The 16,197-nt window shown below is 36.7% G+C and overlaps 1 protein-coding gene across 1 annotated transcript in view; it reads left to right on the top strand.

Moving 5' to 3' along the window:
• LOC134529474 (uncharacterized) overlaps nucleotides 1-12,820 on the top strand; it is a 60,657-nt gene extending 47,837 nt beyond the window's left edge. The window contains exon 3 of the mRNA XM_063363607.1: nucleotides 12,475-12,820. Coding sequence (XP_063219677.1) covers nucleotides 12,475-12,700 — 226 coding nt within the window. The 3' untranslated portion in view covers nucleotides 12,701-12,820. The remainder of the gene's footprint in view (nucleotides 1-12,474) is intronic.
• The last annotated feature ends 3,377 nt before the right edge of the window (nucleotides 12,821-16,197 follow it).

Raw genomic sequence — 16,197 nt, 5'->3', positions numbered from 1 at the left:
ATAAACCTTAGCCACACTAAAATAATGCATGTATACAAGAGCCTTTTCTAGACATTGGATTATGCAATGTACCATTAGGACCAGGAGCAGTTTCTACAAATAGCGCCTCGAAATCCTGTATGTAATAAGAAGAGTAGACCTGCCTGGTCGCTGACTTCAGTGAACGGTCTGGAGCGTAGAAAGAGCCAACTCCGATCGCTACAAAAATAAACTATTTAATTTCTTATTTTATTGATATACTTAGGCTATTTGGCTATAGTTTTGGTAGTTATGATAAGTAAAATGTAAGTTTTGTATTGTTACGAGTGGGGGTAACAGCATAATTTATACAAACAGCACTTTAAATCATATTCAATAATTTGTACAAAAATTTGTAATGTATGCAGTATACTTCTTTGTGTCGAAATTTTTTGAACTTTATAAATAAAAATTAATACATATATATATTTTTATTTTTTGCATAATATACACAAATGCGCTATGTTTTACAGGAAATATCTTGTGTAAGCTCAAAGCTAGCTTGTGAGAATGCTGATAGTCTAATTATGTCTACGTGCAGTATTTTTAATGTATTACTGTACATTATATGAAAAAATAACTAAATTGATTTAATTGAATTAAATGGTAGAAGTATTCAGAATTAAATTAATCTTGGTATAATATAAAGTATTACTGTTAAAATTAAATAATTCTACATTATACGGAGGAAAAACTAAAATATTAGAGAAATCTCAATATCAGTTAAATTATAGAGCCTTAAAATGATAGATAGTTTATTTTAACAATTTTTTAAGTTTTTATTTTTTTTAGTAGCGTAGCCAAAATTTTAGGATGCAAAATTCATAAAGATATCTGTAAAATCGTTTTTTGAAGTATATGAACAGGTAAATTGATATCATATTTACGCCAAGTAGGTTACTTACAAGATATAAATTAAACTAGTTTTGATTTTATAAATTTTTGTTACTGAACTATAATATACAAAATTTGAATACAATATATACTTTAAAATATAAATAGTTCCTTGGATGTGTAGACTACGTAAAAAAAATTTAATGCCAATTTTTTTAAAATTGTAGTAAGACGTTTATTCACATTTCGCTTATTCCTCCGCATGCCAAAATACCGTACTGTGGAACATAATGATTAATAGCTAGGTAAACCATTCTAATACCTTCTGCAGATAATACCAATCTTAGATAAACCATTTTCAATTTTTTTAAGACAGTAACATGTATCTTCCATTTTAGAACAAATTAAAACACGATACGATATTTTAACACCCGAACTCTTTCCATGACATTACTTTTCCACAAATTACATTCATGAATTTTTTTATTTTTTTATTTTTAATAGGTTGAACAGCAATGGTTAAGAGAAAATAAAGTGAACTAATGTTAGCATCTAATAAGGCTTTAATTTTTATAATTATTTTACAGTTTCAGATACTGAGAGCCAATTAAAACGTGTTATCATCAGCATATATCTATTCCATAAATATATATATATCGGTACCTTTATTCCAGCGTAACACAATCATTTATACAAATAAGATTATATATTGGCGCAAGAATACTAACCTGTAGAATAGCGATATTTATTTAAAGAGAGTTTCCCATTTTATTTTAATGCTTACGTTACCAACTGTATGAAACCTAGCTTTATCTAACTATACAGAATGTTTACAATAAAACAACCTAATTTCGTGATGATATCAGGAGAAAAAGAATAGATTTAAACATTTTTATGGACATTCGCCTTTGCTGGTATCATAGAGAAACTACACATATAAACATTCCACTGCAAGAATCATTCAAAGAACGTAAAAAAAAAAAAAAAAAAAATAGAAAGCTCGATGATTTTTATTACATACGAGTAGAACGTCACTCCCAAATTTTCCAGGAAGAATCAGTGTACTTATACGTGAGAGTCTTGACGACACGCAGGATGTCTGCTCTGCAGTCAGTTTCCGACCAGGTCCTGTGTAACATTCGGAGTGACGTTCGAACTGTTTCCACAATCCTGGCACGAAGGTCTTGAAGGGGAAAGTAAATTATTTTGCTTCTAATAATTAGTTTTTACCACACGAATTTTAGTAAATCAATAATATAACCAGATTTTATTGTGTATAAAAAGTGGTTTCTACTAAACAAGTCCTTATTTGATGGTTTTTATGAACTTAAAATAAATTTTTATGTCAGTCGAAGTATGTACTGAAAGCATGAAATCATGTGGTATACCATCTTTGATATACAGGCTTCATTTTCAAACTCTTTTTTTTAGTATATCATTCACAAAATCAATAAAAATTAGGTTTACTCAAAACTCTGAAGAACTCAGGGTTCTGTGTTTTTCAGAAAACATACTTTTTATTGATTTGATGAAAAATATACCAAAATTTAAAAAATATTAAAGATGGTTACATCCCGTACAAACGATTAATGAAAAAATGTATGCCACGTGATAGTTAATATGTTTATATTATGAATTTATTTAAAATCATGTGCCAAAATCAAGAAATACTAAAATCAAATTAATTTTGGAGACGACGCCCTTAACGTGGTCCTACAGAAAGAAATGCAACGAGTACTTTCTGGGAACACGGAGGTCTAGTCCCAGCCTGGGAGAGTTGCAGACTGAGCTCCTACAATTAGTGTAAAATCTCTTCAGAAATTCGCCCTCTCCAGAATTAGAAACTCGGTCCACCACTAGTATGAGATAGCAAAGAGTAATGGTCTAACAGTTATGTCTTGCATGAGGCCAACATCGAATAGTAATTTCAGGGCTGACTCTGACGGTATCGACGCCAATATATTTATTCACAGCACCCAGAAACATGAAAGATATCTTCAATGGCAATTTTTAATTAAAATAATTAATTTACCACGTTTTAAAAACGGACTAAAAAGTATAAAATAATTTGTCCCAGCCAATACAGATTTGATAAAATGGAGTTTTCTAACCCCATATAGTTTGTCCTGAAAATTTGTGATTGGGAATATTTAAAACATAGGAAAATACTTGGAAGGTTTAAATATATATATATATATATATATATATATATATATATATATATATGGGGTGAATGCAATAAACAGTTGATACACGAATAGTTCACCTAAATCACTAATAATTTTATTGCACTGCAAACGATTTGAACTGTTATGTGAGTTTTCTCGACAACTATTCCCTACACTCCTTACTATATACTGTACTTAGTGTATGGGGGTAGAAGAAATTTTGTTATCCTATTTTTGGTAGTTTTAAAAACGTGGTGCATTAATTTTTTTATGAAAATTATTATTTTATGCTTTTTAGCTTTGTGTGTGGGTAAATATTGCACTCTCATCCAGTTTTGAGCCAAGTTTAAATTTTCAAGTCTTTAGCTCAACGGTAAGTTAGTTTAAAATCGATTGAAAAATATGAACCGAACAGACAAACAAACGAACCGAGAAGAAAGTGAGTTAATAAAAACGTGGTAAAATGGGTATCGCCTTGGTTTGTCCTCAGGTTTCAGTTCTTCTGTAATCAGTTCCTTGTAGGCATTAAGGTGTAACGGCTGTCAATTTTTGGTATTTAATATTTCTTTGAAATCGTGTTTTCACATTTTAGAGCGTATACAATCTTCTCATCAACCAAACTGCATAATGTTCTTGTAATTAGGTCAATTTACACTTTCTTTTTATCCAAGGTTCTTTAGAATCGCTGTAATGTAGAGGAAAACGCGTAGCTACTCGATTTATGAAATAATCCTGCTTTTAATTAATTTTGAAATATAAACATCATTGAGGTTTAGTTTATTGGAATTGAGAGTCTTTCATCTTTTCGACAAATTGTGATGATAAGAAGGGTGGTTGGCCAACCTGAAGTGTATGTGGAGCTCACAGTTTACATCTGTGCAGTTGTATTTTAATTTTTCGTCATGTAATTATTTTATCTTATTTCGTTTTGTGTTTCGTCGACAGTGTCATTAGAGAACGGTACATACAACACGATCAAATCAATTTCAAGAGATTGGCTATCGCATATTGGGACGCACCATTGCAGCAATTTTTGGAGTGATGTTGTAAAACCTACTGCTAAAGCCTTGTCGCTCTATCAAATTTTTGTCTGCAACTAAATTTGACAACAGAGTAGGAAGGGTAATATTGAATGAACATTTCCTCTCAATTTTCTCCACTAAATAAAGTTGGCCATATAACCTCATTTATGTTTCAAATTCTGTCAAACTATCAAAGTTTATTTTTGGACTGAGCTACATCTAACTTTTAAATTTTAATATTATTTTGAAATACAAATAATGCATCACAGTTCTATAAGAAAATCTGAACTAACGATTTGTTTTTTGCATTTATCAACTTTTCAAACTTTATAAATTTAAAACTCACAATATTACTCTTTACTTAATAAAATATGTGAGCGAGTCTTTCAGTACTCGCCAGTGATGTGAAAACATCCAACCTCAGTAACAAGCCAAATTTAACGTAAAATGCTTAAAAATAATGCTAAGCGTGATAAATATACGAAAATAATCATTTTAGGGAAAAACGGCAAAAATGTTTCCCTTTTATAAAACGTAAGTATAATTCTGTTTAACAATAGATTACTATTTATTTTTCAGGGCTAGCCGGACAAATGGAGTACCGTACGCATCGCATGTAAATGCCTCAACATTGAACGTGTGACATTTCCCCGTAGACCGGAATTAACATTACCAGCGTTTTTGAGATAACACTTCTTTAGGCGCGTTGACAGTGCAATTTTTGTATGCACTAGAAATACAATGAAAGAAGCGCACATTACACAACGGAAATTTAACAGGTTGAAAGTCAAATTCACATACATGCAGAAACTGCTATTGCCACGAGCCGAAGCCATCAAGATGGACCCACGTGTGGCAACATGCACCCGTATATATTAACTTTCGTAAACATCGGGGGATGTACTAAGCAAATTGGTGTGCCAAAGTTAACTTTATGGTAGTGAAACTATCCTGGAATATATTTTGGAAACTTGTATAGTCATAACGAGATATAATTGCGTATTAAAATTACCTTTAATGTATTAGATAGGAAAATTGTTTTGAAACAAACATGACGTCAAATATTTTTAACAGTTTTTTGGTTCTCTAAGCCATTGCGAACGCGGTGGTACCTATAAGGTATTTTTAAAACTAAAAATTGTAGTCCTATATATATACCTATATATATTAAAACAAAATTAACCTAAAAACTTTAAAATAAATATTTTTACACTAGCAATAGGTATTTGTATGTATATTTGTTTTTGGTTAGACAACAGAAATCAGTATCTAAATACATACTACAAACAAACTTTAAACTAATTTATCTGATTCAACATTTAATATTTACAATAAAAATTTTATCACGAAATTATTTTATTCAACAGGGTGTCGAATATATACAGGCTAACAATTTGTTGTGTCTCTACAGTATGATGAACGCCGCACTATCTTTAAATTTTAAAGTTGACTAAGGCTTGTCGAAATTGTAATATTAACATTTTATGTATTTTTTTTAAGTTGTCATTTTTTTGTTTTATGGCTATGAATTATTACATAAAGTATTAAAGTATTAAAGGATAGTTGGTGAATTGTAAAGTTTAGTTTGGCACACCAATACGCTTAGTACATCCCCTGAGGTTCGCGTAATTTAATACGTACGCATGAGTCACGCGGGTCCGCCATCTATTCGAGATTTCTGAGACTTCCACAGATGGCAGCACCGTGTTTACACATCTCTGTTCCCATCGACTTCTGTTCCGTTCCCGAAATTACTTCTACCAAATTCCGTAAATCGAGAGCTAAGATCAATAATGTTCTATGGTTTTTAAAAACAATGGACAAATAATTTGCCTTTTACATATGGAATTTTTTAGCGAAAAAATTCGTACTAACATTATTTTAGTAATTTCTCATTTTCGGGCGCCATTTTCTTTTTCACTAGGCAGAATTATGATTTTAGGATTCCATCTAAAATACAACATATTTTAAAACCCGTCCTATATGCAAAATATTTGATGGAAACTCAAGTCATCCAACTTGTCAAACAAGGCTGCGATAGTGAAGTTTTCGATGACGCCATAGCCCTCCAAAATTATTTTACAAAACATATTGGAATGTGCTGGACTCGAAAGTTTGACAATGTGACAGGACTTTAAGGGGCGGTTACACGGGTAGAGGAAACAGGATAGCAACTAGGGCAAGTGAACTCTCCTGGCTACTCTACCACCACGTGATAAAATGGTATAGTTCAGTACGGAAGTGGCTTCTAGCATACAATGCGCATTCGTATTCGTCACCATGTCCTAAGAAAAAGTTTGAAAAATCGTGCAAAAGCGTTGTTGCAGGAGGTTGCATACTCTTAAGCAAGAGCATGAAAATAATATCATATGCTGCCGGTTCCATGTCCTTGTTTCTGTCATGAATGTACACTGTTGATGGTCCACGCACATTTAGTGCCGTAGTAAACTTCTGCTTCTGACCAACTCATCTTCTTAAGTAAACCGAGCACCATGTGTTTATGAGCTTTCCTCTTCTTTACAGCACCGACTCACACAGGTAAAGCACGCGGGCTGGTGAGCCGTGTAGCGGAAAATGCAGTGGTGGGGGAAGCAATAGCGGATCCAGAATGATGGTCAGAGGAGGACCTAATTTAATCTTCTAAAACAAATTAGTAGATTTATAATTAAAATATTTAGTAAATTATATATATATATATTTTAAACACATCCTATTATCTATATCACTGGAGTAAAATAACACTTTAGTAAGTTTGGAAAACTATAATAAGGAACTAGGAGAAAATCTGAAAAAAAAAAAATTCCGGATCCGCCGGTGGGAGGATGGAAATGACGAGCTATGCTATCTCACTCGACTCTTCCAACTGCTAGCTCTAGTACTCTTCCGAGTACCTTCCCAAATGTCCACACGAGGATAGTAGCGCCACTTTTTTTTACTTCCGCTAGTTGATGTCCTGTTTACTCTAACCGTGTAATAGCTTCTTTAAGGGAAGCCTAAGATGCACATCAAGTTCTGCCATTCCCGACTACACCCGAACAATTCACCTTCGGCCAACCTCGGGTTTATTTATATATATATTTATATTTCTCTGTTTATTTTAATGTAGCTATACTAACCTAACTAACCGTCCATAGTGTTTTAAAGTGTTTTAATGTAGCTAACCTAACCGACCACTTTTAATATTTGAATTAATTTTTCCTGCGCAAAAATAAAACAAATCCCGAAGTTGGCCGAAGGTGAATTGTTCGAGTGTGACCGGGAATGGCAGAACTTTATGTGCATCTTTGGTCTCCCCTTCTTTAAGGTGCAGCCAGCCAGTTTACCCCAGCACCCTGGTCTGGAGTGACTCATGGAAGATCCCACCACCGCACCGTTTCCCCCTCGGCATGCAACGTCACTCGCGCCGGGCCACTGGGATGCGGCGGCATGCGTCATCGCCTGCGGCCTGTCAGTCAACCCCTCGTCTCCTCGCTCCAGCGCATACGTCAGAAGCGACGTCACGTGAACACTACGAGCGTGGTCAGCTCGCGCGTGACGCCAAAAGGCATCTAGAATGGTTCGGTTGCCACCCTTGTTGCACAACGCAATCGCCAGGCTACCAGATATTTATGTAAGGGCGCCACGAGCGACTGAGCGATGACTTCGTAGGCATCGGCGAGGAGGAGTTAGCGAGTAGTGGGACGACAGTGGTGCGAGAACAAAGCCAAGAAGAGCTAGTTAGTGAATTAGGTGTTAGTAATTTGTGTACACAGACATCTATGGTAATATTGGTGTAATAAATAACGATACGTTTTCATCAATTATAATGGCTATTATTTCTGAACCTGTTCTCCGTTTCATAACACTACGAAAATCGAAATCAGCAAAGGTGAATTAGGATACAAAAAAAAGAGCGCGTTTAACTCAGTACACGCGATAGAAGTGAAACGTCTTTGGCAATTCAAACATTGACTTGTACGAATATCGTAAGAGGTAAAACGGTAGAGAGAGAGAGAGAGAGAGAGAGAGAGAGAGAGAGAGAGAGAGAGAGAGAGAGAAATTTTCTAATGATGATTCATTAAAAACATATATCATTCACTCTTGAAATAATCACACCATAAAGAAAAACTGTGCATGTTACTGCTTCTGCAAACAATTTTGTCTTTTGAAAACACCAAATTTATGAACGAAATATAGGTATCTATACTAATATTATAAAGCTGAAGAGTGTGTTTGTTTGTTTGTTTGTTGGAACACGCTAATCTCAGGAACCACTGGTCCGATTTGAAAAATTCTTTCAGTGTTGGATAGTACATTTATCGAGGAAGGATATAGGCTATGTTATATTATCAATAACATTAGGGATCCTTACTAAAAGTCCAATTTAGAATCAAATGCGTTGGAGTGGGTTAGATACAACATGCAGTACACGTACGAAGTGTGTGTTGACAATGCCGCAGGTGCTAGAAGTTTATTTCCTATTGCCTATTAACATTGTTGCCACGCACTATATGCCTTATCATTCTTAATTTTCCCATACAAGTAAAAAACACCCGTGTGATATTAACAACGAAGCAATCAGTACCCTCATAAGAGTTCAATTAGTATTTAAATACTTTTTATCACTTTAAATCGCATACCTAAACTATTGTTTTTTTCCTCTCTCTGTGTTTAATTTGTTTTTTATTGCCTTTTTTTTTTCAAGTATATATATTTTACAGACTTGAAACTTCACAGTAATGTTCCTTATGTTACGCAGGATGACATTTTCCGAAAATTAGATCCCATGGGTGGTTAAAACCAGACAACAGTGGGTACTTTGTCTGCATGAGAACAGGATTTTTCATTGTTCATGCCTTCTGCGTCTCCATGGCAACGGGCATCGCGTGGCAGTGGCGTACCCACAAGGAGGGGCAAGTATAATGAGCGGCGCAAGAGTGATCTGCCTGTAGACTGCCGTAGCGAAGTACGGGTACATCAGTTGTACGTTGCGTGCACGAGTCGGGAAACCATCGGTGCTATTTATTTTCTCTCTGGTACATTATACAGCATTGTAATAAATTTTCACTGAATTTTTTTTTATTTACCATTACTGTAAATGGAGGATGTGGCTTAATTTTTTTCCATTAGTATAGCCGTGCGAAGCCGGGTCGGGCAGCTAGTAATTCATATATGTAGCGCTATTTTTGCGGGAAATGCAGAGATTGTCTAAACAGCGCTCTCCGCGAAGCTGCTTGAACAACGAGGAAGGCGAGCACGCTGGTAGCAAATATAAAATGCAAGGCATTCACAGCTGACTGCATAGGATTCCTATACATATTTTCTGAAACAAGCGCACGCGCATACTCTCTTTGTTTTTTTTTTTTTTGGGGGGGGGGGGGTGATAACTAATCATCGCACAAAGAGGAGAATGAAAACGAACGCAGCAACGTATATAGCATAGTGCTCTCTTTATATCTCTTTGGCCAAGAACATAGTCTCTGTCCTTTTCGCTTCAGAAACGTTTCATTAAAATTCGGCCTTGAAATTTAAATCTCATCGCGCCCAAACAAGTTTCACTTCAAAAATGCTCTTTTAGATCTTTTGCCGCTCCACCACATCGTTCGGGCTTCGCCAAGGAGATGAGATGATGAAACCAGAGATTTGCAGTGCAGTGTATTTATATAACTTGTATTTTGAAGTGAAGTCACACGTCGGTGCTCTGGAAACTGGAGAATAGGCGTTTGCGGGTCCGCGCAGTAACCAACAGAAGTTACAGGACAGCGAAGCGGGTTTACAAAGACGCCACGGACAGTAGACTGGTTTGTGTAAGGGATTCGGTGCGGTAAACAAGGCTCTAACATCACGTCGCGTTCCATTCTGGCCGCGTCTGCTCGCGTTGTGTGCCCCGTCACAAGGCAGAGAACGCTGTTTTCGCGAAATAGTTGAACTAAAGTACGTCCGCGCAAGGCTTTCCCAACAATTGAGAACCACATCAGGCAGGTGGGTGGTCTATTTCAGATTTACAAAGGGGTACATCCAGGACGTACACTTAAAGATACGGGTTGGTTAGACATTCTATTATCAATCATCTTGTTCTTTCTGTAACCTTTAAAAAGTGAAACTTCTTTACAGTCGGTGGGGTAATTCAAGGCGACGACTCATCAAAGCATAACGAATCGTGCAAATCTCCGGAGCGGGGCACTCGACGGCGAGTAGGAGCACCCCAGTCCTCACTCTCGGGCAAGCGTTAGTGAAGCGACGCTACAGTGCTGCATTTTCTTCTGTTACGCGGCCGACACACTGCAACACACTGTCCTGCCGACCGCCGCTCCTCGCTGGAAACACGGTGACAAACACACTCGCGCCGCGCCGTCTCCCGGCAGCACATTTCTTAGACATGATGGTATCTAGCATGTTATTGTGTACTTTACTGCTTGGCTTTATCTTTAAAGTGCATTATTGAAGTGTGGCGTTTCCCTTCTTACGTACTTAGTGGTTAAGAACCCATTTTTTATTAATAACCGCAAACCGTAACAATACAAAATACATAAGTAAAAGCGGTCTACACTCAAAGTTTCATCGAATTTGCTTACAATCAAAATTAAATTCGGAATATTGGCCACATTCACAACGCGCAGACGGCAGTCGAAAGTTCGGTGGTATACAGTCAGTAGCTTTACTCAAGTGTACATGTCCACAAAATGCAGTCAAGCAGACGTCATCGAGTTTTCAGTCGTCGGAGATTGTTTAACTTTATCTCCGACCGCTCGCCTACCGACTACTGGAGAACATCATCTAGTTTGATTCTTTGGTGGACATCAAATGAGGCGAACAATTATTTATCCTCACATAGTCTCTATCTTTCAGCAGGAGTTTTGTAGTAAAAACGTAAATAATATACGTACCAAGATTTATAAAAAAAATACCGTTCAGTGATTCAATTTTGCTACTAAAAGTTGTAACTCAGCTGTCTCCAAGTGTGCCTGATGACGGTATCAAGTCTCAGTTTCCTAAACGTCGCAAATTTTTCATTGTGCAAAGCAATGGCACCATTGAAATAACAATGCATTAAACATAATACAAAGTACTGCAAAGTTAAAAAAAAATTTAACTAATTCACAACATCGGTCCAGACAAACTTTCTTTGCCCAAAGGCCTATTTCTTGAATCGCACTTAGTTAATTATTTCTATAACGTACAACTGACTTTACAGCATTGTTTAAGCCTAGTACACACAGGAACCTTTGTTGAACTTTAATGTGTGCATTAGCTTATGCATTAGTATGCAATATAGGTACATCGTGAAATATAAATATGCCATAGGTTTTTGATCATGAGATTGTAGGGAGTTATGTCAAAACATAAATTTATATAATAAAAAAATGTTTTTGTACGTATTTAAATCAGATGGTTGGTTAGGTTAATTTTAAATTTAATAATGCGGTAAAATGAGTTAAAGGTTTCTTACATCATGTTTCTTGTTGGCAAAACTTTTAAGTAATGTAGCTGACCTAACCTAACAACCCGTTTACCACATTTTACCGTATTTTACCTATTCCTGTTCTTTATTTCTTAGAGAGATGACATTGTTTTGATGGTTTTCGATAACATCCTTGTATACCATTAACGTTTCGAAGAAAATTTTCTTTTCGTGCTCCGGTACCAGGCGTGATTCAATAGTATTAAAACTACACAAAACATATACTGTCTAAACTCGTCGGACAAAATATAACCACTAATGTGGTGATATATACTCACTAAACACTAGCTACTAGCAACAAATGATAGATTCAGATTATTTGAACTCTGTGTTTGGTGTAAAAAATAGCAGAAATTTTAATGAACGCGTCCAATCTGTAAAGTTTCAGTATGTTTTGTCTTTTCGGCCATCTGAAGCACGTGCTTCAAGCCGGAAGTACGTCAAACCAGCTGCAGGGAGTCTGTCTCAATAATAACTGCAAAGCAAAATGTATTTTTATTTTGAAAATGGAACCGAAACAGTCACGTAAAATTACAGATATTTTAAAATGTGTACATTTACATGAAAACAACTGTATCACTACAAAATAGTGTTCGCAGTTATACTGGGTTCGGATTTTTACCCGAGCATTTATGCTTTGTGTTGTCCCAGTACCTCCAATAGTTAAAATTGTTTGTAAACCGTTCCATGAAAATCTTTCCAGTATTAACTGCGCACATTAATAAGCATAATATAAAAATAGTCTAGTTATTGAATACTGTGTTCTCTTTTGCATGGATTAAAAAAAATTATGCTTGAATGAAACATCAAGTAAAATATTAAATTATGCGCCAATTTTCGTAAGAATTGCCTCAAAAAACGTATTTCATATACGCAAAAATAACCATGCACAATGTACAAATTTGCAGTATCTTACAAACTATTTCTTGGCAACTGGTGTCCAAAGGAATTTTATGTAAACGTACGGAAACTGTTGTTTTTTTCTCCGCAGCACTGTGTCGCAAGAGGAACTGGCGACAGTCCTCTACCCAGGGCAGCGAGCTATGAGACTGCAAGACACCCTCCTCGAGGTTTTAAAACAAGAGGAACCAGGTCGAGACGGCGTCTCCCGTCTTGAACGTGAGTCGGGTCGCTGCGCGGTCGCCGAGCAAGATGACTCTGCCGGGCATCAAACCTTGGACAAGGAAGTGTCGTTCGGGACATTTATTAATACTTAGCAACTCCCTCTCCATCTTCAACTTGGACAATGAATTGTATAGTGTCAATCTGGTGTACGAAGATGTAATTATTATTATTATTATTATTATTCATATACAATAACTAGCACCCTTTTTTTTCTTGCATCCTCATAACACATTTTATGGTATAAGCATTAATCATTATTAAAAATAATATTTATGAACTCATAACACTATGAAACATTGAGCAGGAAATCGCTGTCTTGAGAAACAAGACCGTCTTTACCAGGACGATTTCAAGACGATGCTCAAGACATGACTTTAAATACCGGCAGGTGCCAAAACTTACCATTTCAGATGACATCTTGCAAGTAGTGAAGCAGTTTGCTAAACCAGAGAACGACAAGTGCACTCTGCAAGATCCAAGCAATTGACTAACTATATACAGAAATGCAAATAAATATTTTTCATAAAGTAAATAAGCAACTTGTTTATAACATATATTTTGTAACATTTATTTTTAACGGGTTTTATCACTCTTTTATAAAGATCTGGCAGTGAAGCAGAAAATGTTAGTAATAGTAGCTCTTGTCAGTCAAGTAAACAAATTTCAACTACTAGGTTCTCAGATTTATTTACCTAATCTCTTTGTTAAATCAATAATGCATTCCACTTAGTAGCGTTTTATCACAACTGCAATAATTTTGTAATGAAATTTTACTTTTATATTGAATACAGTAGTAAACATTATAAATCCACGTTCTGTAAAATAAACTTTAGTTAAAAAATGAGAACAATAATTATACCCTACTGAAAATACAGTAGTCTATGATTTACCAGAATAATGCACTTAATTGAGTAAAGCTATTTTTAAAGCAAATTTTACAGTTAGGAACACAGTTTCTTTAAACAAATGTTAAGGTTTATACTACATTTAACTTAAGATTATATTTTTTTTATAGTGGTTGAGTTTGATCTGCAATATCTCGCTTTCTTTTGCAAAGTCGACTGCTGTTAATAAGTTATTTGTTTTTCTTTGGGTCATTTATTGTTGACTGTTGTTCATATGGAAAAGTTTACGTTGGGTTAACTTTTGCATTTTTGTAGAAAATAGCTCAACATGGTCAACTGTACCGGGATGTTCGGGAGTATCTGCCGCACGATAGGCTAGCTGACATTCATAGGCATCGTGCGACGGACACTGCCTAACATGTTTGGGCGTGTCTGCCGCACGATCGGCTAGCTGACATTCATAGGCATCGTGGGACGGACACTGCCTAACATGTTCGGGCGTGTCTGCCGCACGATCGGCTAGCTGACATTCATAGGCATCGTGCGACGGACACTGCCTAACATGTTCGGGCGTGTCTGCCGCACGATCGGCTAGCTGACATTCATAGGCATCGTGCGACAGACACTGCCTAACATGTTCGGGCGTGTCTGCCGCACGATCGGCTAGCTGACATTCATAGGTATCGTGCGGCTGACACTACCTAACATGTTCGGGCGTGTCTGCCGCACGATCGGCTAGCTGACATTCATAGTCATCGTGCGGCGGACACTACCTAATATGTTAGGGCGTGTCTGCCGCACGATCGGCTAGCTGACATTCATAGGCATCGTGCGGCTGACACTACCTAACATGTTCGGGCGTGTCTGCCGCACGATCGGCTAGCTGACATTCATAGTCATCGTGCGGCGGACACTACCTAATATGTTAGGGCGTGTCTGCCGCACGATCGGCTAGCTGACATTCATAGGCATCGTGCGGCTGACACTACCTAACATGTTCGGGCGTGTCTGCCGCACGATCGGCTAGCTGACATTCATAGGCATCGTGCGGCGGACACTACCTAATATGTTAGGGCGTATCTGCCGCACGATCGGCTAGCTGACATTCATAGACATCGTGCGGCTGAAGTAGTATAGGAATGTATGTCCGGGGACTGGCTTCTGGCTGTGGTGTCTGTGGTGTTGACCGCCATATTGGATTGTGACGTCACGGCGGCCATCTTGGATGGATGTGACCTTGACCTTTGACCTTGACATTTGACCTTCAAAATGTGTCAAAATCCGCCAAAATTGGGCAAAATTTGCCCAAAATTCCTCAAAATTCGCCCAAATTTCCATTTCTGTGAAAAACAATTCCGCCAAAAAATCTCAAAAAATTCCACAATTCAAAAATTCCCGTTTTCGAGAGAAAAATTCCCGTTTCGAGGGAAAATTTCCCGTTTTTAGTCCTTAAAAATCCCAGCGGCTAGAAATGTCCATATGTAGGCTTAAGCATCCATGTCTACAGCCTACGATAAGCCTCTGACGTCATCATGGATTATGACGTCACCGTTGCAATTTTCGTTACGGCCGCCATCTTTAACTTTTTTATTTATTATCCGATTTTAATAAAAAAATTTAAAATTAATAAAAAAATTAACTTAATAAAATTTTAATAAAAAATATTTAAAAAACAAACATTTACGACACGGAGTTCGAAGTCCTCGGTTCGAACCCGACGAGTGCAAAAAAAATTAAAAATGGCGACCGATCCTTCCCCCGTGGTGGGTGCTAGCAGACTGACTCCCACCACTTTTTTTCAAAGCATATATATCGTCACCTAGTATGACGTCATGTCCGCCATCTTGTCTTCGATGCTGGAAGCCATCATCATTGTATCGTCGGCGAGAGTGCGCTGACGTCATGTTAGTTTAGTTCTTATTCGCTAGAGTACAGTAATCATTTATTACTATGACACCCGCCATCTTGAAATTCGGCCGCCATCTTGAAAATCCGTAATTATTTAGCTAGAAATTCGGGAAAAGTTCCAATATTCATTAAATAAATCACTCATTAATTTACATATTGATTCGATCGATTCCTGTCCTCGGTTCGATACCCGATCGATGCAAATAATCTTAATTTTTATGTAAAAATACCTAAAAAATGACAGGTTCGAAAATAAAAACACTGCAAGTTCTTTTACAAACATAATATTTATTACATAATTTCTATTTTACTACAGGATCACCTGCGAAGGTTAGCAATCTTACAAACATTTAGGTCCGCATAGGCGTGAAATGACTAATTCTTAGCTCCAATCGGTTTATACAAGACAGAGTCCAACCAGATCCTTTACAGACATAGTCCTCCTCTTCTTGACAGAGTTTCTGGATACCTTGTTTAACAGTTTGCTTGACATCGTTAGAACTGTAAATTACTGCAGCCGATGTCTTGAATGCACACTTCTTCACTTTGTCATCGAACGGATAAGGCTTTCCATATATACAGTCCAACCACAAGTTATATTTCAAAGGTCCGTTTGTTGCTACGTCATCAGTAAGCTGATTGATTATGTCCTGTCTGATATCATTAAGAAAATTACAAATGTCCTTTGACTCACTTAACATACTTGGATAATAGTAGTCTTTCAATGTTCCACGAAATGCAGAATGCGCCAAGTAGAAGCCATTATCGTTCACTTGTAATGCTCCGATCACAGTCTTATGTTTATTTTCATGTTCAGCTGCCACAGCAATCGGTTG

This window comes from Bacillus rossius, chromosome 2, assembly GCF_032445375.1.
Source record: "Bacillus rossius redtenbacheri isolate Brsri chromosome 2, Brsri_v3, whole genome shotgun sequence".
In the NCBI taxonomy this organism is placed as follows: Eukaryota; Metazoa; Arthropoda; class Insecta; order Phasmatodea; family Bacillidae; genus Bacillus; species Bacillus rossius.
Note: the sequence above shows the minus strand (reverse complement) of the source record. Positions and strands in the feature narration are given on the sequence as shown.